This window comes from Ochlerotatus camptorhynchus, unplaced genomic scaffold, assembly GCF_037179485.1.
Source record: "Ochlerotatus camptorhynchus isolate MF236.1 unplaced genomic scaffold, CSIRO-AGI_Acam_v1.1 ptg000291l, whole genome shotgun sequence".
In the NCBI taxonomy this organism is placed as follows: domain Eukaryota; kingdom Metazoa; phylum Arthropoda; class Insecta; order Diptera; family Culicidae; genus Ochlerotatus; species Ochlerotatus camptorhynchus.
In genome coordinates, this window is record NW_027040780.1 from 1,386,249 (window position 1) to 1,410,254 (window position 24,006).

The 24,006-nt window shown below is 38.5% G+C and overlaps 1 protein-coding gene across 4 annotated transcripts in view; it reads left to right on the top strand.

Annotated features, from left to right (window-relative positions):
- Positions 1-24,006, top strand: part of LOC135706785 (uncharacterized) — a 286,588-nt gene that overhangs the window by 65,847 nt on the left and 196,735 nt on the right. For all 4 annotated transcript variants that reach the window (XM_065228442.1, XM_065228443.1, XM_065228444.1 and 1 more), the window contains one exon: positions 280-911. In XM_065228442.1, coding sequence (XP_065084514.1) covers positions 454-911 — 458 coding nt within the window. In that variant the 5' untranslated portion in view covers positions 280-453. The remainder of the gene's footprint in view (positions 1-279; positions 912-24,006) is intronic.

Genomic DNA, 24,006 nt, shown 5'->3' on the forward strand with positions numbered 1-24,006 from the left:
ACGGCGGCGCGCCATCAACGGTCGAGTTGTTGTCTGATGCAGATACGTTTGTTTAGCCTACATTTTGTTTTTATTGTATCACTTTTTCATACTCCGTTTGGCGTCATGCATTTTGCGGGTGAACTTCAAACGAGTTTTAACGGGAGTGGGTTTCAAATTAGATAATGAGCAGTGTGAACTGGTACCGGGGGTTAGTGAACTTGGTTTCTTTTCAGGTTTAATTCGTTTCACATTCAACTCGCACAAAGTGATCAATCAATCCTATTGTTTCCATTTCAGGACCACAAACAGCTTGATACATTACGCTCTACTCAATACCTACAACCAGCATTTGTGACCTTCGATTCGTGACGCAATGTCCGAGTCTTCGATGAGCTTTCATCGAAGAAAACTGATACAACTCATTCAACCCCTGTCCAGCGAAGTTCTTCGGAACCACAAGCCCAATTAACGATGTCAGGGTGGAGCGATAAACGAACCTCAACGCAGAACTCGGACGAAATTGGGAGAAGTGCCCTGTCCGAGATCGATCTCAAGTCACCGGATCTGTCGGCCAGTGATAACAATTCATCTTCAAATTCCAGCAAGTTTCCGCTGCGCCGCATCGGGGACTTGTTCCGGAGCAAGCTACGGAGCTCGGGTAGCTACTCGATCCGAGCGATCAACGAAAGTGTACCGCAGGAATGCAAGATTGCGGATAGTACCGTACAGGATGTAGAGCAGGTGTCTAGTCCGGTGAAGAAACCGGAACGACCGGTACAGGATGTGACGGCGACGGTGGCGGCGGTAGTTGTGAATGAAAAACCTACCCGAAGCGGGAGCACCGTAGTTGGTGCCACCAGCAGCGGCGGGACGGCTTTGCGTGCGCGGAGAATGTCTACCCTGAACCGGACGATTCAGCGACAGAAAAGGTAAGTGGATGATAATTTTTATAAATTAATGCTTTTCTCTCTAAATTGTTAATCATATGGCACATCATATGATTTGCATATTTTAAACTACGCGATCGATTAGCCGATGCGTTGTAATTTTCAACCAGATTGCTTTGAATGTCCGTTTTCACCTCATTTACATTGTAGCCTGTTGCACACTCAATAATGTATCCAGTTTCTAAAGTTACTGATTTTGTGTGTTTTCACACTTGTTTGGACTTTTTAGTTTTTATCACAATAACCGGACGAGCTTTACGGTTGTTCGGTTTTTTACTGTCAACGTTAATTTTATCATTTTCAAGTTTATTTGTATTCCTATCCTTACTACCCAAGTAACAATTCAGCAGCTACTTGGCATCCACTCTGATTTATGATGGTTTTATAATGGAAATAAACAATCCATTTGGTTTAAATACAGCATTTCAAAGTGTAAAGCATTCCTGATTAGTAATTCAGCTTATTGCTGTTTTAAAAACCTTCTATAGTCTGTCGAGAAAGTTGTTTAAAGACTAAATTTAAAGCAGCTCTCAATACCTCCATAAAACTGTTCTGTCAATCAATCATAAACTTCATTAGCTATTGTTTATTAATGACTTGATAAAATATTCTATAAAGTTGTTCTGTCATTACAAAAGCAACCATAAAACAATTAGGTTTTAAATGAGAAAAAAAAAACCTATATTGTTGTTGTTTACACTTGTTAAAGTGTACCATAAAATCCCCAATTACTATATTTCCAAATTGAACTCAAAAGTTGGATCCTCACAATGAATAAAAGAAATATTTATCACAAGGAAATCTCGAAGAGTAGACGAAGTAGGATGAAAAATTCAAGCGATGTTAACGACCGAAGGGAAGTCAATTTCAGCAACGACTGAGCATCTGGCGTTTGCATCACGTTCTGACCGGTGTTGACTGTCTCCTATATGAAACAGTCTAAAAACAAAACAACCTTCTCCAGATCTGACGAATGAAATAATTTGCATTGTACCTACAGCAAACCGTTGAAACTGTCAGCAAGTGGAGATTGGCTGGTTTCCGATTCATAGCAGTAATTTTATTCAGCGAAAGGTTCAAAATTTCATTCAAACGTACTTAATTTCATCTGCATCGTTTGATAGTGTATTTCGGAAATCATCCGGAAAAAGGGGATATTTTACGGGAACGATTGAGCTTGCAGCTGTTGTTGTTGCGATGTATGCGAAATGTTGCAAAACAGTTCCGCACACTTCCTTAGTAACTGCTTCCAAATCAGCGGGAGAAAATCCCCTGGAAGAACGCTGAAGTAAAACCTCGTTGCAATGATCGAACGGGATAGGATCAAGCAAAATGGCTTTAGATAAATACAATTCAGTTAGAAAGTTTTCTTCATAAATGCTATTTTAAATCCTTATGAATTTGTTAGGGATTTCATTAAAGCAAAACAACTTTTTAACAAATGGCCCATGTGAACCAACTTTTAAGCGACCGCCATATTACAATTATTTAGTTTGATTTTTACAAACTTCATTTTCAATATGTATTTCCATGGATATAACTTTATTTTGGTCAATTTAGGAATGAGCAGATATTTGAAATACGATAATCATAAAACATACCTCGGCTGAGCTTAATGATCAATCTGAAGAATAATTAATTTTTCTTCTCGATTAAAAATAATAAGTGAGATCAACGTTTTCCGAGGGCGGACTTATTTTTTTCGATGTTTTCAAGTACATTTCACTTAAGATTTAATATGGCACCTTTAACTTGGCCACTTTATCAGAACAATTTTAATAATTTTGGAAATTGAATAGGTTGATCAGTTTATATTTAAATTATATTGGTAAGATCGGACGGTATTTTTGAATCCTTTTCTATCTTGATTGATGATTTTTCCAGTGGATTCAGCTAGCGGCTAGGGAAAATGGCTTTTATTGTAGCTTAAATACGGGTTACAAATGGTTCTCAATACGTTCGTCATACAACCTTTTTGCAGTAAATCAATCTTGAAGGGCTTCGAAAATATACCCTTCAGAACCTTTTCCAGGATGGGCCAACTAGGCAGATTCTAGTCTTAATGAGGTTTTGGTGGATGCATCAATGGCAAAGTAGCCTTGACCAGGGTTTTATGAATGTTGTTTTATAGTAGCTTTGTATTACTTCATAAAACTTAAAATGTTACTTGGGATATTACCGTCCCCTTGTCTGTTTTTCAAAGCATTCGCGATACTACTTTTAACTTTGTCATCGGTAGAATTCTCTTCGTCATGACTATTACTACTACTGTTACTATCGGAGATTTGACCCGATTCAGAAGTAACTGACCATTATTCATTGCAGCTAAATTCTTGTCTGCAATAATTCTGGAAAATGAACTATTAAATTTATCATTTAATAATTAGCTCGATTTCTTCTTTCTATATACAAAATTCACACTGCCGTACAATAACGGAACTATCAATTCTATACTTTCATCTCCTCATATATCGTATAAAATGTCCACTTTAAGTAAGATACTGGCATTAAGCATCTCAAACTATGGAGGTCTGATGTTTTTATCTTGTTCGAAAGGACATTAGTTCCCCTTTCTTATGGTTTGATTTTAAGTAAAATTTTTGGATTTTCAATTTTTGCCGAGTCGGTAGACAAGCTCTTTCAGCAACTGATTTCTCCTTGCATATTTTTCCGTGAAAGCTAAAAAAAAATATCCAGTAGAATTCTACATTGTCGATTTTTTAGTTTGGTAATTATTGCCTAGTTTGATGGAAGCGATACAAGCTCCGATGTTCAAGAACTATTCTGGCCACATCCTTGCAAACGGTGGAGATAAGAAGGATTGTTGGTTGAACACTTACTTAAATGCGCTGCAGAGACTTCTACGACTCCTCATAAGTGTCATGAAATGGTGGACAATATTTTTAGAAGAAAGGGTAAGCCGTAGTAAATGTTTGGTAAACGTTATTGACAGTTTATCAAAGCTAAACATATTTCAAGTGGACGGATCTACGCCTGGGTTCAATCCCAGTCGGCGCCGCCGGGATGTTTTGATGCACAACATCTCTGATCAAGCCTTCCTTTGCAAGGGAAGTAAAGCCGTTGGTCCCCGGTTCATGAGTTGATGGGTCGATAGGTAGGATCCAGGTGTGAAGGCTGCCTCCCTGACGTCGGTAGCATTGGTGCTCAGCACGGAAAACAAATCAAGGAAAAAAAAAAGTGGACGGATCTAGGATTGAATCTACGCCATTCTGTTCGCTGAGTGAACATTCGTTGCTGTTAACCACCGACTCCGATGAATGATCTCAATGATAGCTTTATTGTAATAAGAAATGTTATGCGCTACTAAGACACAATCTTAACGAGCAACCATCAATCCACCAGCAAGCGAATAGACTTGGATAATTTTATCACTGGAACATCTAGTAGAACCAGTAACTGGTAACGCCATCAAAAAGAACTTACTCAATTGAACATCTTTGACGAAGACACTGAGGATCATGGGATATGAGATATTTCTCCACACTAGTACCACATAATAATTGATTTTTGATCCAAACTATCCTCCAAATATGAAGTCTCACTTATCTGAATAGTTTTGCCGAAGACGAGAACTTTCCATATGGTCCGGATCATTAGATATGGACAAAAAAAATGTTGTTGCTCACTAGAGCCACCTAGCCTAGTGGCTCAATTTTGAACTATCTTTCAGGGATGCCATTCTCCCCAGTGTCAGCAGGGTGATGAGCTGAAAAGACACCTTGCACTACGACAAAAGCAAACTCAACCGAGAGATCTTTATTTTGTTTTCACTATATACTGCTTCTCCTACTTCGCAAACACACACAGTTTCTGACGTTCGCACCTCCACCAGTCTAACACACCGGAGAATATGAGTGATCACTAGGGAGCACCGTAGAGAGTTCGTTTGCTTCACCGGGGAGAATCACCCCGGTAAAGACTTTGGTTATTAGTTTGTTGCACACAAGATTTTTTGAAGGTTACTTTTTCTATTAACGTACAGTACGTAGCCATTTTTTTTTATGTTGTGTAAAATCATAATGTACACATTTTGGAAATGCGAATACGGGAAGTGCATCAGCGCAACATTATTGAAATTTGTTTCTGTTTAGTCGACAGACAGACATGAGACAGATATCGATTAGGATCACAGCGGGAGTTCCACAAGGCTCCATCATTGGTCCAACGCTCTGGAACGGGATGTACAATGGCGTGCTAACGCTGAAGCTGCCCATAGGAGTTGAGATCATTGGATTTGCGGACTACGTCGTCTTGACGGTAACAGGCGAGACGCTGGAAGAGGTGGAAGTGTTGGCGACCGAGGCGATCGGCATGATTGGTAACTGGATGCAAAGAGCGAAGCTGCAGATAGCCCACCAAAAAACGGAAGTGCTATTGGCCAGTAACTGTAAAACGGTACAGCGGGCAGATATCACCGTGGGGGGAACGCCATAACCTCAAAGCATGTGTTGAAATACCTGGGAGTGATGATCGATGACCGGCTAAACTTCAACAGCTACGTCGAATATGCCTGTAAGAAGGCTTCGAAGGCCATCAACGCGATATCTAGAATCATGCCGAACAACGCTGGTCCCAGCAGTAGCAAGAGGCGTTTTCTGGCCAGTATGTTGTCGTCGATACTGAGGTATGGAGGTCCAGTCTGGGTTCCAGCGCTGGAAACGAAGCAGAACCAAAGGAAACTGAGCAGTACGTTCCGGTTCATGGCCATGCGAGTCGGGAGTGCGTACAGAACCATTTCGTCGGAAGCAGTATGCGTTATCGCCGGAATGATCCCTGTCGGCATCGCCCTGGCGGAGGACAGCGAATGCTACACTACAGGCGGAGAGATGCCGGAAGAGTTAGAAAAGTTGTGAGAGCGGAATCGTTGGTTAAGTGGCAACAGGAGTGGAACACGGCGGAGAACGGTAGATGGACACGTAGACTAATACAGATTTTTTCGACCTGGGTGAATAGAAAACACGGAGACGTCAACTTCCACTTCTTGTCTGGCCACGGCTGCTGTGTATGAAACGCCGGAGCATGTGGTCTTCGACTGTCAAAGGTGCGAGACAGTGCGAAGCGAGATGCCCGTCCTTAACGTGGAGAATGTCGTCGATGGAAGGCACTTGGAATGCCGTCAGCAGCTGCAGCGAAATTGGAGAGAGGAGCAGTGATCTAGCAACACCAGAACACCCGATGAATATTGACGAGATGCCGCTTCTAGTTGAATACCATGTCCACTTTGAATGTTTTTCCATTTGCCTTGCAAAGCACAAAATTTACAACCACCTTTTCGGTACCGTCGTCAAACCGCACTTTTTTCTTCGTGAAAAACTTCGCACTTTGTCCCCTTGTATACGTTTTTCAGTTTTTTTTATTGATGTTTTCACTCACTCACGTAAGCTCTGCCGGAATCTTTGGAGAAACAGTAACGCCTTTGCGCAACCATCTTTCTCACGGAAGTGAGTGTATAAACAGACAAACAGAAAACAGTCAACTCTCTCACTCTCTCGTGCTGTGTCTAACAATTTCTCCAGTGGTGCCAGGATAAATCTCCGAGGAGACAAGCAGAGATTCACCCAAGAGAATGACATCTCTCGCACCCGGGTGATTCTCCCCAGAGAATTTTCAACCCTGTATCCTTTATATCATCAGCTAGTTATTACTAATCTGAATAACCTTGACGAAAATGGGGTTTGATTAGGATCTTAAAATATCGTAAATCATTTTTTGAAATATCTAAAATATTTGCCATTTGAAAGTTCTTATTCAACTGATCTATTTTTCTTAAAATGGATCAAAGCCACGAGAAATGATAAAAATCAGTATCTCACTACTCACTAGAGGCGCCATGTTAGACAATTTTGATCTTAATAGGAGTCCGTCAGTAAGTTCTTACTAAAACTGAAATATTTTGCGGAAATCACAAACTTTCTTGTTCGTCGCTTAATTCCTTAATCTAGAGCTAATCCTATTTTTAAAAACGTTTTTAGATACATTAAAATCGTAGTTGTCACGAGACTCGTTGAATCGCTGGCAACAAACATCAAGCGGATTATGTTCGATTCAAAGTTTCGCTGAATGTTTTCAATGCGAAAACAAAGCGTGACATGATAAGATGCCCATACTAGAACGCCATATTCCAGTATGCTTCGCACCAATACAATGATTTAAGGCAATAGACATCCTCGAACTGTTGCGTGTTGCGTTTGGCGGTTGTTACTGCTATGTAATCGGTAAATGTCAGCTTGCTGTCAAGAATTACACCCAGATCCTTGATTGATGACACTCGGTTAACATTTGAAGAAAGCATCTTGTACTCGAAAACTGCAGTTGTCCTCGATCGGTTGAACGAAATAAAGTTACATTTGCGAATGTTCACTTCCATTCCGTTCAATGAGCACCATTCAAGTCGATGTCCAATTGGAGAGCACAGCAATCCACCATAGAGGTGATTATACGAAAGAATTTCATGTCATCAGCGAACATATACTTCGGTGATTTGATGAGTACGCAAAGTAGTGTTCCTAAGTGACTCCCTTAAGGCACTCCGGAAGTAATTGAGAACATTTCAGAGCAGGATCCACCAAGGCGCACAAAAGCACTGCGGTCAGATAAGTATGATTCAATCCACCGAGTAAGCCACTCCGGGAATCCCATACGTTTGAGTTTTTCTACAGCCAATGCGTGTGGAACTTTGTCGAATGTTTTGGAGAAATCAACATAGCATTGACCTGTTGACGCTTTTCCAGACTATTCAACACAGATAAAAATTCTGAATTTTATATGTGATGTAAACATTCATTCACGTAAACTTGTATTTCATTTCACGCAACCGAGCAACTTGTAAACAATGTTGTTTACAAAGATGGCCTTTTGTATACAATATTTACTACATTGCATGACATGTGTCAGAACTTTACATGATATATTATGTAACGAAAATGTTGAGGAAGACCACTGGTCCGTTTCCGATTTTTCACATAAGCCCAAAACAGTTTCGGGTCCTATTTCAGACTTGCTTCAGTGCGATGGATGTAGCTGCGAAAGCATTGCGCATGCATAGAGTTATATTCGCTCTCTAAAGCACGCAGCTCAGCCTTGTGCTGTTCATTTCTCGATCGAAAGTAACGTTTCCTTGCCCTGCGTAGGCGATTACGGAGCCTTTGGAGCTCATTGTTCCACCAAGGTTGCCTTTTTCTGTCGACGTCGACCCACTGCTTCAAAGGCACGACTTCACTGATGAAACAGCTTGTTATAGAAGATCGATACGGCTTCATCAATACTGGAAAAAACTAGAAGGTTCTGCCAGTAAACATTGCTAATCATTGAATTCAAAATAGCAAAGTCACATCGATTGAAGTCAAAGTCGAATGAATCTGCTACACGGACAATATCTCTTTCACTTCAGAAAACAGAAGGCACTCACAACCAGCAGAGTGATAGACATAACATAAGCATAAGTATGAAGAAGGCTGTATAATCCAAAGTAGAATTACCTGAAACTTTAACATATATTGAACATTAAAATAATAGTGTTTTCATTTCCCCTGTAAATTCTAAACGGGTTGTCTGATCGTTCAATCGTCAAAAGACAAATTAAAGGTAAATATATGTGTATCTTGCTAAACTTATCAATGCTGATGGAAAATCACGATTAACTTACGAAAATGGCTTATTTTCTACAAAAAAATGATTTTTATGAAAGTAAATTTGAAATATCTCGAAAACGGTTATATTTAGAAAGTTTATTGAAATGAGCACTATCGTTTGAAATGATTTTTATAATCATATATTAACATCAAACTGAACATTTTGCCGTAAATAATGAAACTTTAAAAAATGCATCAAAAGTTGCTCTTAGAAAAACTTTTTTATTAAAAGTTTGTCCACCCTAAAATTGTTTTCAAAACTTCTGCTCTTTATTCAAGTTTTTATAAAAAAAATATAAAAAGAATCAAAAATATATTTTTTTTTGTTATTTGAATTATGAAGTTTATTTTTATTTTTTTTTGTATAAAAACGAAAAAAAAAATTCCGTGTATATTTTTTTTATAAAGCCTTATTAGTTTCCTACAACTCCTCTTAATTTTTTTTTCTACAACCATCTGTTTTTGAACTACATTTTTTTTAAAGTATGTGTGCAAAAACACATAGGCCCTTTTCAAAAATTATCCTTGAGTCAAAAGGGTCTCCTCTCCTGCGAAAAATACTTGGTCTATCATACTGAAAATATGGGCAAAGTATCATCCAAATCGAAGATGGTCGAGCATGATTTCAGGTTTTTTTCAGCTCATTCTGGATGGAATCCCTCAGTTACTAGTGTAAATCGCTGCTTTATTGGGTTATGATTGGAGTTTTGATCACTGGGGTCTATTTGTGAATATTTAAATTGGATATAAAGGTGGACAAAGTGGTACACGCTACAGGGGAATATTAACTTGAATTTGTTTATTTTTATTAGAATGGACTATAGATTTAATATTCTTTTTATTTCATGCATTCTCGATTTGGTATTCCATCTGGTATTCGTCATGCATCTCCTGTTAGTCATATAAGATGCTCCGCTCCTCTCACTGGGACATATTCTAGTGATTACAAACAAACAACAAAACGTAATTTGCACCGACCTTATTGTTATCTCCAAAATTACCTATGCGGGACATCCTGCACTCCCAAATCTGTTGTAAAAAGGAAACGAATGACCGGAATTATAAATGAATCATACAATTCCCAAGACATCACACAACAAAAACTCACAACGATTCAATAGACAAACAATCACATTCCATTCTTTCAGCTTGCCCCGCTAAAACACCTTAATTTTGCTCAACGCATATATAATCATTTCCATCCAACCTGCAGATTAACTGCAACCTTCCAGTGTGGCTCGACGAATCATTTCCGCTCTCCTCCTACTATCCGTATGCTCATTCCATCCAAATCCAAACCCTTCCCAAGGAGGTGTGGATTAATAACAGCCTCTCTTCACGATTCAATTCAAATAACAACACCACCCCATAATAATAACAACGGACACACAGTATGCAAAAGCCTATCCTATTATGCTTATGAATGGCCGACGTGTCGAACAAATTCAATTCGCCGAGACGCCACCTCGCACAAAGGAGAATCCCTTGTCAAGGTCTAGACATGTTTTCGGTTCAACCTCGAAAATTAGAGCTCTAACATTACTATTAACGCTGTGCTTCATCAAAGGCAAGACGTCTCCCCCTTTGCACCACACAATCGGAAGGGATGGTTTACAAATCGTGATTTTCTAAACACTGATTACCACCCATTACGACGACGATCGACACGCGGTTTGTAATTTACATGTTTCCAATCAACGAGCACCACGTTTCCAAAAAGCTAATTTTCCAGCTCGACCGAACTCGTCGTTGTCGTGATGCTGGAGCCGAAATTGATCTGCACGCACCGCTTTAGACCGCCGAATTGGAAATAAATAATCGAGATTCGAAAAATAAACACAGAACAAAACCTTTCGCTTTCGTTATTGCGTTAATGAACTTTGCGTTATGTTATATAAAATTAATTGACTTTTGGTCATTTCAACAGCCAAATTCCGTACGAACACTGTACGTTATCCTGACCGGTTGCACCGGTATTGTTGGCGCCTCCGCGTTGCAGACAGTAGCATGAAATGAATGTTTTCATTTGGTTCGACGTATTTTGAATTTTCATGTTCTCCTTTTTCAATCAAAGTCTTAATTGATTATTCCTCCGACATGTTATTGAAAGTTATAGCTACACATACGAGTGGTTGAAGGAAAAGGTGGGCACTTATTTTCGATTGGTATCAAATGGCACGGCTCACAAACGGTATTGACATGCTACTAAAGACTTTTGTCGTATTGCATAATCGATATGCGAGGTTCGACCAAACGAAATATCAGTGGGTTCTTGGCAGAGCTAAATTATGAATTTTATCAGTCAGTGAAATGAGGCCTGGTTTATCTTTGAGGTGAGGTGACTGTTCAGACATGTTTCCATCGCTGTAGTTAACCTTCACCAGGCGGCAACCCTTGGGCAGATTCCGAAACTGATGGTTGTCTGCAGCCAGATTCAGAGCTATAGGTTGCATTACACAATGACGTACGGTCGCCACCAGTCAAACCGTTGCGTTGGGTAGAACTGCCTGCAGTCCACTCTCCACAGCTCGATATTCTATAACTCGATCTTTTCTATAACTTGATGGATTTGGCGGTCGTTTCATGTTTCTATGTATCGTACTCTCCGTAAGTCGATATTTCCACAAGTCGATGCCTACTTTGGTAGATGTTCGATGTAGTGTTATAGCTCAATATGTCAAAGGTAGAGCTTCTAAGAAAGGAACTAAGGAACTTTAGAAACATTATAACTGGAGGTCATATAGACTACCCAGGACTCATAGGCCATATCAGAACATGTTCCTATTTTTCTCGAGGAAATAGTCCGTTCTAGAGATGGCCTAGACCTTCTCTTGTCCGTACCTTTAATTGACACTAGAACGTATCATCAGAAAAATCAAACCGGTGTTATTGAGTGCGCATAGCGATTTTGTCGCATCAATATATGATCCTGAGGCTCCCAGAGAACCGAGGGAAACTCGACTTGAATCAACGTCCGATATGCGGTAGATCAAGCATTAAAGTGCATACACATCCGACATTGTTTTTGGGTGACCTTCGGGAAAATGGTCAAATCCTATCATGAACCAAATCCTTTTATGTGACAGATTAAATTGACATTCCTATTGCGTGGTTTTGTTCATAATGGCTTAATATCATAAATAAATTGAACTCAGAAGTTCCATAAATGGCAACACCGGTGGTGTAGTAGTAAGCGTGATTGCCTCTCATCCCAAAGATCCTGGGTTTAATCCCAGTCGGCGCCACCGGGATTTTCTGAGGCATAAAAAATCTCTGATCACGCCTTCGGAAGGGAAGTAAAGCCGTTGTTCCCCGGTCCATGAGTTTGATGGGTTGATAGGTAGGGTCCAGGTGTGGGAGCTGCCTCACTGGCGTTGATAGCATTGGTACTCAGTACGGAAAAAAAGTTCCATAAATAGATTCTTGAACCATTTTTCGAATTCATATTGGTAAATAAGGCCAGATATTACAGTAGATGGAGTATTTTGGAATGATTCTTGAAATTATGGACGAACATTGTTTTATTCTATAAGTCGATGGTACCTTCAATATCAAGTTAGCGGAACTTTCAAAAGGTTTGTACCTTGAATCAATGCAGTGCCATATTAACGGTAGGGCGTTGGTGGGCTAAAGCCAGGATCATGGGTATATTTTATACAGCTCTATGGTGTTCAGTTTACAAAGCACCAACTTTTAAAGATTTCTGTTTAGTTCTTGTTCTCACCTAGAAAGTCATAGAGTTTGTTTTAACTAAGCCAGAACTGGAAACCAGAAAAAAATGAGTTGTAAAAACTAATTATTGACATATGGACTGATCCGAAGTAGTATTACATGTATTATCATAATAGATTGATTGAGTGAACATTAAATTTAGGGATGCTATAAATCAGATTTAATTAATTACTGATAATGCATATTTAATACGAAATATTGATGCAAATTGATATCAACACTTCTATTAACAAATTCGCAAGTATGAGTCTTCAACAAATGTAGTTTATTCAGTTAAAATGTGTGTTAAAATAAATGCAGGATAGAAAAATAAATTTAATCAAAAAAGGATTGTCGCAAGTACCTATTTTTATTTCATGTGTGCTAGAATTTGAAAATTGATGTCAAATAATAGGGAGCCCCGCAATAAAAATAAACCAGCGGCCCCAAGGATGATTAAACTAGGTTTTGAAATAGGGTGGGGGCATTATTTTTTTTAAGATGGAAGATTCGATTAGATGCCAACAGGCTGAAGGCTATTATGTTGAATGCTATTTGACCAAATGCAATTAGGCCGAAGGGGTCACTTGATCAAACGAGTCACTTAACAGAAATGGAAATCTCTGTCAAACTACATGAGCATTTTTCAAATCTGCACCGTGATCAGCAAATCGAGATTTCCTGGATCTCATGATTTTTTCCCGTCTGTGCGATATACATTTAAATTAAGCATAAATCCAAATGCAGTTGAGCCAAACGAATCACTGAGTCAAATGCATCATTACAAATACGGCAAATTTTTTTGACTTCCTTGAAAATTCTCAAAGAACAGTTTTTTCACAATTGCACTAACATAAATTTGATAATATCGCTGGGATTCCCTTGAAATCTTCTATACAACATAGCATAGCATAGCATAGCATAAACCAGGTTGCACAATGTCGTAGGTGGTACGAGCTTCAAACTGTTGTTAAGAAGGAGACCCACCTTCATCCGTTGTTGTTAGATAGTAATTTGTGATTAATTACTACCTCTTAGATAAAGGATGTGTCTCCCTCCAACGGACCTGAGCTGTCCTGGCCACGTCCTTGCATCTGCTGGGGAAAGGGGAGGAATATTAGTCCGACACTTACTTAAGAGAGATTCAGAGAACTCTACGACCCCTCATAAGTGTCACGGGAAGGGTGGAGTTTTGTTAGTAGGGAGGGTGAGCCATAGAATACGCCCAGCCGGCGGCGTTGCTGGCAATCGTTATATCAAGCATTTAATAAATAGAAGGTGTAAGTAGTTTGTCTGTCCGTTGTTGCTGCCCATTACCTAAACATATTATTCAAAACAGTCTACAGATTTTTGAATTAAGAAACGTTATCAGCTCAATTCTGTTGCTCCTTTGGCGCCTGAAAATGTACATACATGTGCATGCACAATTCATTCTGATCGATAGGAGGTTCTCATGTGTAAAAGGTTATTAATAGTATGTGGAATCGTAGATTAGAATGAAGATTCGCCCTTGGTCTAACTTCCACTGTCTGGCAGTGGTATTATGGATAAAATCTGCCTGCAATCATTTCTTATGAATGCAAGAAACTTGAGCCCGGGAGTTCGAAGGTGACAGCTCTACCGCAGCTACAATAGCCCATTTCAAGAACCCATCATTCCGAAGCTATTTTCACACATGATAAGGGCGTTCCAATACATTATCGATGCAAATATACACCATTGATATTGTACTGAAATTTTCAATCAAGCAGTAGTACAATACTTGATTGACGCATATTTAGTAAGTTTTGAAATTATCGTCTTGATGATGGATATTTCCTATCGAGGACAGAGGAACGACAAGGTGAATCAAGACTTAGCTGAGCGTAACTACACGTAGGTTAGAACAGTCGGCCCCACATGCAGCGGATAAGAATTTTAAAATTTTCATTTAATGCACTTTTCAACATCACTTCTTTACTTTCAAATTAACACTTTTTAGAAATGAAATTGTAAATTTATAACATTTTCACTAGAACGAAAACGACACGGAAAAACAAAAACACGTCATTTTCGCAGCGCGACCTACTTTGATCAACCCCCTTGAAATTTTCTATTTAACAGTCCAGAAATTCTATGCAGAAGACTCCTTACAACAATTCTAGATAGAGCTTGAATTAGGGCGTAACAGCTTTTGTAAACAATGGCTTCTCTCGATGATTTCTCGAAAGGCATGACTCTCCCTGGCAAATCAACATTACCATCGAATAGGGGAAGACTTCTCCTGGATATGTTGGTTTGTGTAGGCGTGCATTGAGTTGCTAGAAATCAACGAGAGAAGTCATTGTTTATAAAAGCTGTTACGATTTGAACTCAATTTTAACTGATTTAATTTATTTTTCAATTTTTGTATATTCATTCTCCTAAAGCTACAACATTTTCGAAAATTCATACTGATTAATGATTTTTTCAGAATTTGATTGAATAAATTTTGAATTTAAACTGGAAGTAGAACCCTTATTTTATATCCATCGAGATACGTTTATGATAGTTAGGTTGACAATTTTAGAACATGCTTTAAATCAATAAAATAGTTATTAAAGTCATTGGTCTGAAGTTTGGGGTCACCTCACAGTATAATTTGTCACTGTTGTAAGTTTACTTGAGATTTTAGTATACATATGTGGAAACATATGATGAGCCACATAGCAACGAATTAAGATCCATTAATTGCCTTTCAAATACTCCAACTAAATTTGGACAAAAATGGCAGAGATAGGGAATTCTGCTCTTTTGAAATTCTTCTCAGGATTCCTTAAAAAATCTGCTCAGAATTGTTTGGAGGAATCTGTATGGTTTTCTTAGATTGGTGTGTGATTTTATTCAACAAACGGATAATTTTCAGATGCTTATGGTAGTGAAGTACCTCAAGCAATTGAATGCTTATTCTCATTTATAATTATTTGCTACTGCTTCTACCGCCTAGGAAAAAGATTTAAGCAGAGAAAAGGGCGTTGAGTATTGTGATGCATATTAAAAAAAAATCTCTGCCGAATGCCGTATATATTATCGATAGAATTGACTTGTATTTCTCCATGCCATTCTCGGCGTTCTTTTTAGAACTATCGTGAAATTCTCCTAACAATGCGCCGTAAGTACTGCTTGAAATTCCCGTGGTTTGTTTTTTTTCCCATAATCACTTAAATTCACCACCTAAAATTTTCAAAATTCTCAGTAAAATTCTAGGAACTGCTTCTTTGAAAATAATTCCAATATTAAGAACTTTCAAAATATTTCAATGCCAAGAATCTTCTATAAGTGAAGGTTATTTGGGGAAAGGTAAGGTTCGCTCGTTCCATCATGCAGGCCACAAACCATTGCACAAATGTTATTGAGTGAAAATTCGCAAATCATAAAAACTGTTCCACTTTCGCAATACCCGATGAAGACAAGCGCATACGCCACATCTCCTGTGGATGAGGAACTAGTGCAGGCCGAGCTAAAAGGAGCATAATGATTCCACGCACTGTTCACTGTTAATCCCTATTCACACTCCTAGGACGCATTCCATCCCGCGTGGCTGGTACCCTAGCAGCACGCTTGTCACTGAACAGTTGTGGTTACTTGTATGTAACTTATTTCGGTCATAATCAAGTTGCAGCAACCTGTTTTGATGGACGTGTGCTGCTTGGGTACTTTCATCTTCGTCGTTCACTACAATCTGCTAAGTTTCAAGTTGATTGTTCGGTCGCGATTGTGGTATTTATTCTGTTTAAAAAGGTACCCCACTCTCGTGAAAAAAAATGCCTGGATCATCACACCAACCGATCAATAGATCACGTTTGACCGGGGTCATACCCAAACAACTAGAAGTCGTATAACAATGCATATAAAGTATAGTAGTTATTAGTTTGGGCCTTCGGGGGGCGTTTAAAAAAATAAAATTAGAATTACGACCTGCTGCTAACCGTCTCGTTGTCGCTGATGGATGGTCGCCTCGTGGAAAGGAATGGGAATGCTGATATACAGAAATATGATTATTCTGTTGGGATGCAGTTCTGTTGTTCTTGTTGGTTCTGGAGTGTCTTATTCTTGCTAATATCGACTGGACTTCCTGTCGATAGTGTCGTTGCTGTTTTTCGGATTTGTTGAATTGCTTATAGTTTTGGGTTCTGGTATGATTTCAGGAAAGTGCTGTACTTAACTTAGTAAAATATTACAGCTTTAGTCCAAATCGTGTGTAATGTTAATTTTCTACCTTTATACGCTGTATCAATTTTTAATCGTACAACAGAATGATATGTGATTTGTATGTTGACAGCTTTGTATATCATAAAACAACTTTTTTTTTGCATTCTGGTTGTCTGGGATAGTCTTCAATAAAAGAGAATGCGAGAATGCGTAGGTATCGCTTTTGCTACCAAGCATGCCATATTGCATCGATATCCGATCGATATCCTAAAAGGGTCCTCAAATCCGGCTCGGAGATGAACTAGCCCTTGGCTAAGAACCTCCTAAATAAAGTAAAAAACCTCAAATCAAGAACAACATGTGAAAAGGGCATACAAGCTTTTTGTAAACAAACCTTCTTATGCCCTTATATCGTCACCCATATGACACAATCGCAAACCTTTAACATCACCGGGTAGGGGAAACTTTCCCCTTCCCGATGATATTGCTGGTTTGCATGGGCGACCTTCGGTTGGCGAGAAAAGGGCCTACAAAGAAGATTTGTTTACAAAAGGCTTGTATGCCCTTTTCACATGTGGCTCTTGAAATCTGACCAAAAATGTTATAATTAGATTATCAATGCCTACCACGCTCAAAATAGAACATACATTTTATATTATCCCTTGTTTTAGTGCCGTTCAGAATCTGGGTAAAGCGGAGTGATTCTCCGAACCCAACTCTTCGACTCCGACTGTTTTTACTCCAACTGTTCGACTCCAACTCTTCGACTCAGACTCACTCTTCGACTTCGACTCCGATTCAATTATAAATAAATATAAATAAAATACAATTATTTAAAAAAAAAAAAAATCCGGAAAAAGGTAAACATTCCACTAACATTGAGATGCATTTAAGCAAACAAATTTCATGGGAAATCATTTGGAAATGCATTGATTGTTTTTTCGAAGATATTTCAGACAAAGAAAAAACAAGAGATTCTTGTTCACTGATTTAAACACTTGCTGTATGACAATATTTTTATATCTTTATTAAAGAGACTTTCAGCTCTGAGCTAGTTCGTCTTTGCGTGACAATAAATTGATACAATTATATTGCAACTAAATCCAGTAATCCATCCTATTTATTAAGGAATTTCATGAGAAGATACTTTAATAAAAAATTTCACAGGCTAAAGCTTTAAAGTTTAAATAAATGGCGATTTTGCATATAAGACTGAAAACATTTATTTTTGAATTTGTTGCAACTTATAAAAATATTGATCTCAAATTTCCAATGTAATTAGTAAAAGGTTTAAACGAAACTTGCCCCATCTTAATGAAATGTTCATAATTATGAAAACAAATTGATCACTTGACGAAACAATTTTAATAACTTGATCAAAATTGATAACAATTTTTGCACAAATTTCAACGAAAATGGACACAGTTGTAGTAAGCATTGGAAGTTCCTAATTTTCCAATTAATTAATCATAAAAATTGACCTGTTTAAGAGATTGATCAAAACAATATCCAAATTTGATCACAGCCCTAATAGCACATTTGTTACAAACTGGTTGAGGTAACCTCTAAGTGACTCATTTTGGTCACAATCAAGTTGCTGTAACCTTTTGTGACAGATGTGTGCTTCTTGGGAGCCTGCATTACACGAAGTAATTCCGTGACTTGCTGCTCTGAAAAAAGTTTTTTATAATAATAAGGATCATCTTTTGGTATAAAAAATAGTTCAACACTCATCCGCATAGATAGCGCCATAATATGACTTTTTACTCAAACATTCAAGAGACATGATGTCTTCGACAAAGATGTTTATCTAAAAAAAAACTGTTCCGTAAAGTTCCACAGCCTACTGTTTTCGAGGTTGTTGAAAAACAACAACAATTTGTGAAGCAAATGTTTTCTCATCCTTTTTCGCATCCATGCAAGATTTTTTTTTATTTTACCTGATGTAAATGCATATAGAATACAAAAACGTAGTACTTTTCCTCAAAACTAAACAGCCAACATGGATCAGGAAAGCTATCTAGCATCTTGGTCTAGTGACATTGAGTCTTCATCAAAGTTTCTCGTTATAATAAGGACCAGCGGATACGGTGGTGTAGTGGTAAGCATGATAACCTCTCACCCCAGCATTGGTGCTCAGCACGGAAAACAAGATCGACAGAAAACAAAATCAAGGAAAAAAAACAAAAAAAATAATAAGAACTAGATAATGTCTGGGATAAGATAGGAGTGTATTCAAACTGCCTAGGCCACCTATGCATAGGCGTCTTCTAGCAACACTTCCAATGTAATCAAGATAGGCGCTGTTCGATTGGATCTGGCTTTGTTAGTTCGTTTGGCTCAAAACCAGCCCTTCTTCTTCTTCTTCTTCTCCTTCTTCTTCTTCTTCTTCTTCTTCTTCTTCTTCTTCTTCTTCTTCTTCTTCTTCTTCTTCTTCTTCTTCTTCTTCTTCTTCTTCTTCTTCTTCTTTAAATTTCAAGCTTATTGCTTATCACATATTAGCTTATTGCGTGCTCTCAACTTAGTGTTCTAGATGCACTTTCACAGTTATTAATGGTTTATTGATTGACATTATTGATTTTGGCGTCATCTATTTGGATGAGTTTCGAACGACCTGTTTATGTTTGCCACCATATTGGAATTCAAAATAGCGTCAGACATGGGTTTCTGGTCTCTAGACGTCACCAAAATTCCAAAAATACCCATATTATGGAAGAAATCCATCTTGGATTTCAAAATGGCGTCAGACATGTATTTCCGGTCTCTACAGTCTCCCCTTTATTGCATAATTCCTCTTCATTGAGGGGTATTTGACATAATTCCCAAGTTTTTCTCTAATCGGAAGCCGTCATCTTGGATATCAAAATGGCGTCAGACATCGATTTCCGGACTCTAGACGTCACCCCGATTACGAAAATACCCATGTTGAGGGGCATTTGACAGAATTTACACGTTGTTCTTCAACCAGAAGCTGGCATATTTGGTTTCAAAATGGCGTCGGACATCGATTTCCTCTAGACGTCACCCCGATTCCAAATATACCCATATCGTGGGGTATTGGACAGTGTTTCCAAGATTTTCTATATCCGGAAGCCACCATCTTGGATTTCAAAATGACGTCAAACATGAATTTCCAGTCCCTAAACGTCACTCTAATTCCAAAAATACCTATATTGTGGGGTATTTGACAGTATGTCCCAGTTTCCCATAATCGCAAGAAAAATCTCGTTATTTGAGATTTACTTCGTTAAAAGAGGGACGTAAACTGCGTGAAAAGACTTTGTAAACGGAGGTTGGTTTAGTTTATTAACGTCTCTTTAAACTGTTCCCCTGGTAGAGGAGAATTTAGTTCATTCGAGACGGTTGTAAACGGAGGTTTCAGTGTACTTGAACGGAAATCTGGGAGTTTTCGCAACTTTTCACCATTTTCTCAAAAATATACATAATTTTAGAAGAAAATTATCACTTTTTTCAAATAAACGCAAACAACTGATAATTTAATTTTTTTTTTAAAACCGAACTTAACTTTTAATAAAATTAGTTCAACTGTTATAAAAAGCAACAAAGTTTACGCAATTTTTTGATATTGCACTGGTATATCGAAAGTACTCTTGAATAATGTTTAATGATTAATTCTATTTTGAATTGTTTTGAAGTAAGTTTTAAAAATGCGTCCGACTCCACAACTCCGACTCAACAACTCCGACTCCACTACTCAAACTCCAAGACTCCGACTCCAAGACTCCGACTCCAAGACTCTGACTCCAAGACTCCGACTCCAAGACTCCGACTCCAAGACTCCGACTCCAAGACTCCGACTCCAAGACTCCAATTCCAAGACTCTGACTCCACAGCCCGGATCCCTTTATAAATAGTATGATTCAAGGAGAACTTTAATAATTCAAGCGTAACTATTCATTTCGAAGTGATTGTTTACAAAATCAGATACGTCGTTTTTAATAGCTACGCTTGAATTTTCAAATTGATTGACTGAAATAGGGTAGCGAACTACTTCGGCCAAATTCCCCATTGTGGGCCTATCGGGTAGAGAACACCAAATAAATCCATGATTTCAGAGTTAGCTAGTATATTACAGCGTTTGATACGATCCTTTAGTTCAACAGCTACCGAACGAAGTCAATGAGAACGAGTGATATGAATGTTTGCACGTATTATTCTTAAAAACAAAAGAAGCGCTCTGACCGAATCAATTTTTATCTTCATCCGATAGGCCGAAGTAAATTCAAAGGCGTTTGAATGACGTTACAATGCGTTAGGCCGAATTTAAATTCCGTAGGCCGAGTTTGGGGTCAAGAAGCAGTGTTAGATTTTTAATAATATTTCAATAATTTGTTTCTCTTTGTCAAATCTTACGGTACGTACGGAAAGGTAAACAAATTTAGAGGTTATCTGCAGTGAAAAAAAATCTTTGTTTAAAAAAAAATCCACTCGAAAAATAGAGGCAAAGGGCGGGTTGTGCTTAGTAGGCCCAAAATTAGATGTAAGCCCTACGGTTAGGTTCAGCATGAAATCGATTCCATTTTGCTGCCAGTTTCGGCAGTATCCAGCTCAGTATCACACATATTTATTATTTTGCATAGCAGACGTGATATTTAATAAAAATTAAATGTCCGGAATAATGAGCCTTCTGGTATTCGGTGCATTACGATTTCCGTTCACTAGCAAATATAACTCGAGAACGGAAAGTTTGCAAATCAACAAATTCAATCAAATTTTCGTGCGTGGTAAGAAATGTGACTAAACTAACGATTGTGAATAAAAAACTTGTTAAAACAATCTAACAGTATTTGAAATCTATGGGAAGAGAAGTACCTAAATTACTATAGTTATAACTTAACTATCGAATTACTTGATATGTCAATGATATCTAGGTAGTTTATTTACTTGAGGTACTCTAGTAAGCGCTGTAGCAAAAATAATGCAATATTAAACCCGCATTTTTTTAAATGCTGGATATCGAATGAGTTACACGAAGCACATATGTTCCTGATGTTATATGTCTACTATTCCTTTCACTAGAAACTATCATTAACGTGCTACATGTCGTTACGGTGACAGTAGCTCAGTTCACTGCACTACGTTATCTCGACGATCGCCATTCGGTGATCTATCTCAAGCCACTGCGTCTATTTAATTGTGTCCGCTAATAAACAACCAGAAACACTTTCAGTTTCGACCTCCTGACAATGGCCAATTAAGGCATTTTTTGTGCAAAAGCCATCGAAAATCACTTGTCTTAATTAATAGGTTCATATCTGGCCGTAACGATCGTTTACTTAACAAGAGCTTGATGAATGCAATAAATATAATTACTGACAAAATGGCAAGTGCCTACCAGTCACATCCACAAACAGCCGTATCTGTCCGGTAAATATAATGTTTTATGATTTTGGCATCGTCACAGCAATTTTCTGGAGCGAGGGTGTTTTCTAGGTCATGGATTATTGATTCAGGCGTCGCTTTTGGATTAAAATTGCTCCGAAATAGCAGCGCCACCATCCACCGTCTGCCAGGCAATCGTGAAGAGACCAAAAATTTACTCGCATCACGATATAGATGATAATATTAAACGTATATGCGACCAACAACCAACGTACGCCCTCTAGCAAGTTAATTCCATTCGGTATTGCACCACCACGCACGGTTGTCACTGGCCTACCGGCTGGCACTGGTATTCTCTCTCCATTTCAATTCTTCGTCCGCTCGGTAATGAATGTGACGAGGAATAAAATCAAAACTAGCCCGTTCGTTCGTTGCGGTGGAGGTCTGGGGGTATCTAGTATCTTGACATTGAAATCTGATTCAATTCCTGACACGCGCCAATGTTGTTCTGGCTGCGCTTCATTAACCGCTAGGTGTGCAACTGAAACAAAAAAACAAATACGTCTGTCAAGTAAAGTTTCGGTTTCCCCAAGGAAAATTTGTCAGGCTATCTACAATGCAGCCGGATAATTTACACCAGAGATTGTACGATTGGTAAAGGTCAGCCATTTCAAATATTGTCCAAATAGCAATTTGGGGCTATTAAAACGCTTCATTAGTGCAATCAAGAGTGTTCTAAAATTCCGATCGAACCATCTGAGGCAATAATTTGCAAGTTTTGTACAAGATGTTGTTTCCACTAGGAATAGTCTAGTCCGGTGGCTGCAAAGAATGACCATTGTATGCGCGATCATATCGGGACGATCTTTGTGAATGTCGTAACCGAACACCCGTCACGATTGCGTTTTCCACACGGAAGGTTCTTCTTTCCGTCTGTCGGCGGTGGCCACGGCGTTGTTCTGCACACGCCGACTGACGATGTCTACCGATCGACGCGTCTTTTATTCAAATTAAATGGTTACTTCGAGTGCGAGATGACTTCAATGATTTTTAGCTGATAGAATTCCCATTGAAATCTGCCAATTGCCAACACCACCGCGGCCGGCGTCGTGATGACCTAGAGTCCGTAGCGTGACGGGTTCGTCGCTTGAAAGGATTGGAAGCGTTCGAATCTAAAGTTTGCTAATGTTTAGTAACCGTGGCAATTTTAGGAACAATGCGCATAGGATCGTTAAATTAATTGAAGTGGTAATTGAGTTTGGAGTTCTAAGCATTCGTTGCTAACATAGCAAGTTAAGAAGGGCCGTCTTTACTGTTTTATAAAGATCGAACCTCTCAAGCACCACACAGATAAAAATTCTGAATTTTAATGTGATGTAAACATTCATTCACGTAAACTTGTATTTCATTTCACGCAACCGAGCAACTTGTAAACAATGTTGTTTACAAAGATGGGCTTTTGTATGTAATATTTGCTACATTGCATGAAATGTCTCAGAACTTTACATGATTTATAATCTAAACTTATATGATATGTGACGCTGCATTTATGTGCATCATATTGAACAGAAATTTATATATAGGTACACAGTTCGAAAAAGTAGTGTAAATTTCACATAAATGGAGCGTCACATATCATACAAATTCACATTACAGATCGTGTAAATTTATGAGTCATTTAATGAAATATTCTAAATATTATATGCAACCATCGATCTTTGTAAGCAATATTTCTTGCAAGTTGCTAGTTTACGTAAAAAGGAAGTATACATGATTCAATTTTAGCATGCATGGATATTTACATCACCATTAAAATTCATAATTTTTTGGTGTGTACATATTGGTTAAATAAACTAATATAGAGCAAGCATGCAGCGACGCCGTTGGTGTATTGGTAAGCGTGATTGCCTCTCACCCCAAAAGGCCTGGGTTCAATCCCAGTCGGTGCCGCCGGGATTCTCTGAGGCATAAAATACCTGATCACGCCTTCCTTAAGGGAAGTAAAGTCATTGGTCCCCGGTCCATGAGTAGTTGATGGCTCGATAGGTATGATCCAGATGTGGGAGCTGCCTTCCTGGCGTCGGTAGCATTAGTGCTCAGTACGGAAAACAAGATCGACGGAAAACAAAATCAAAGGAAAAAAGAGCATGCATGGTGCTTGGAAACAAGTTCCAAGAGTTTTAAAATGTTTCATAAGTTGT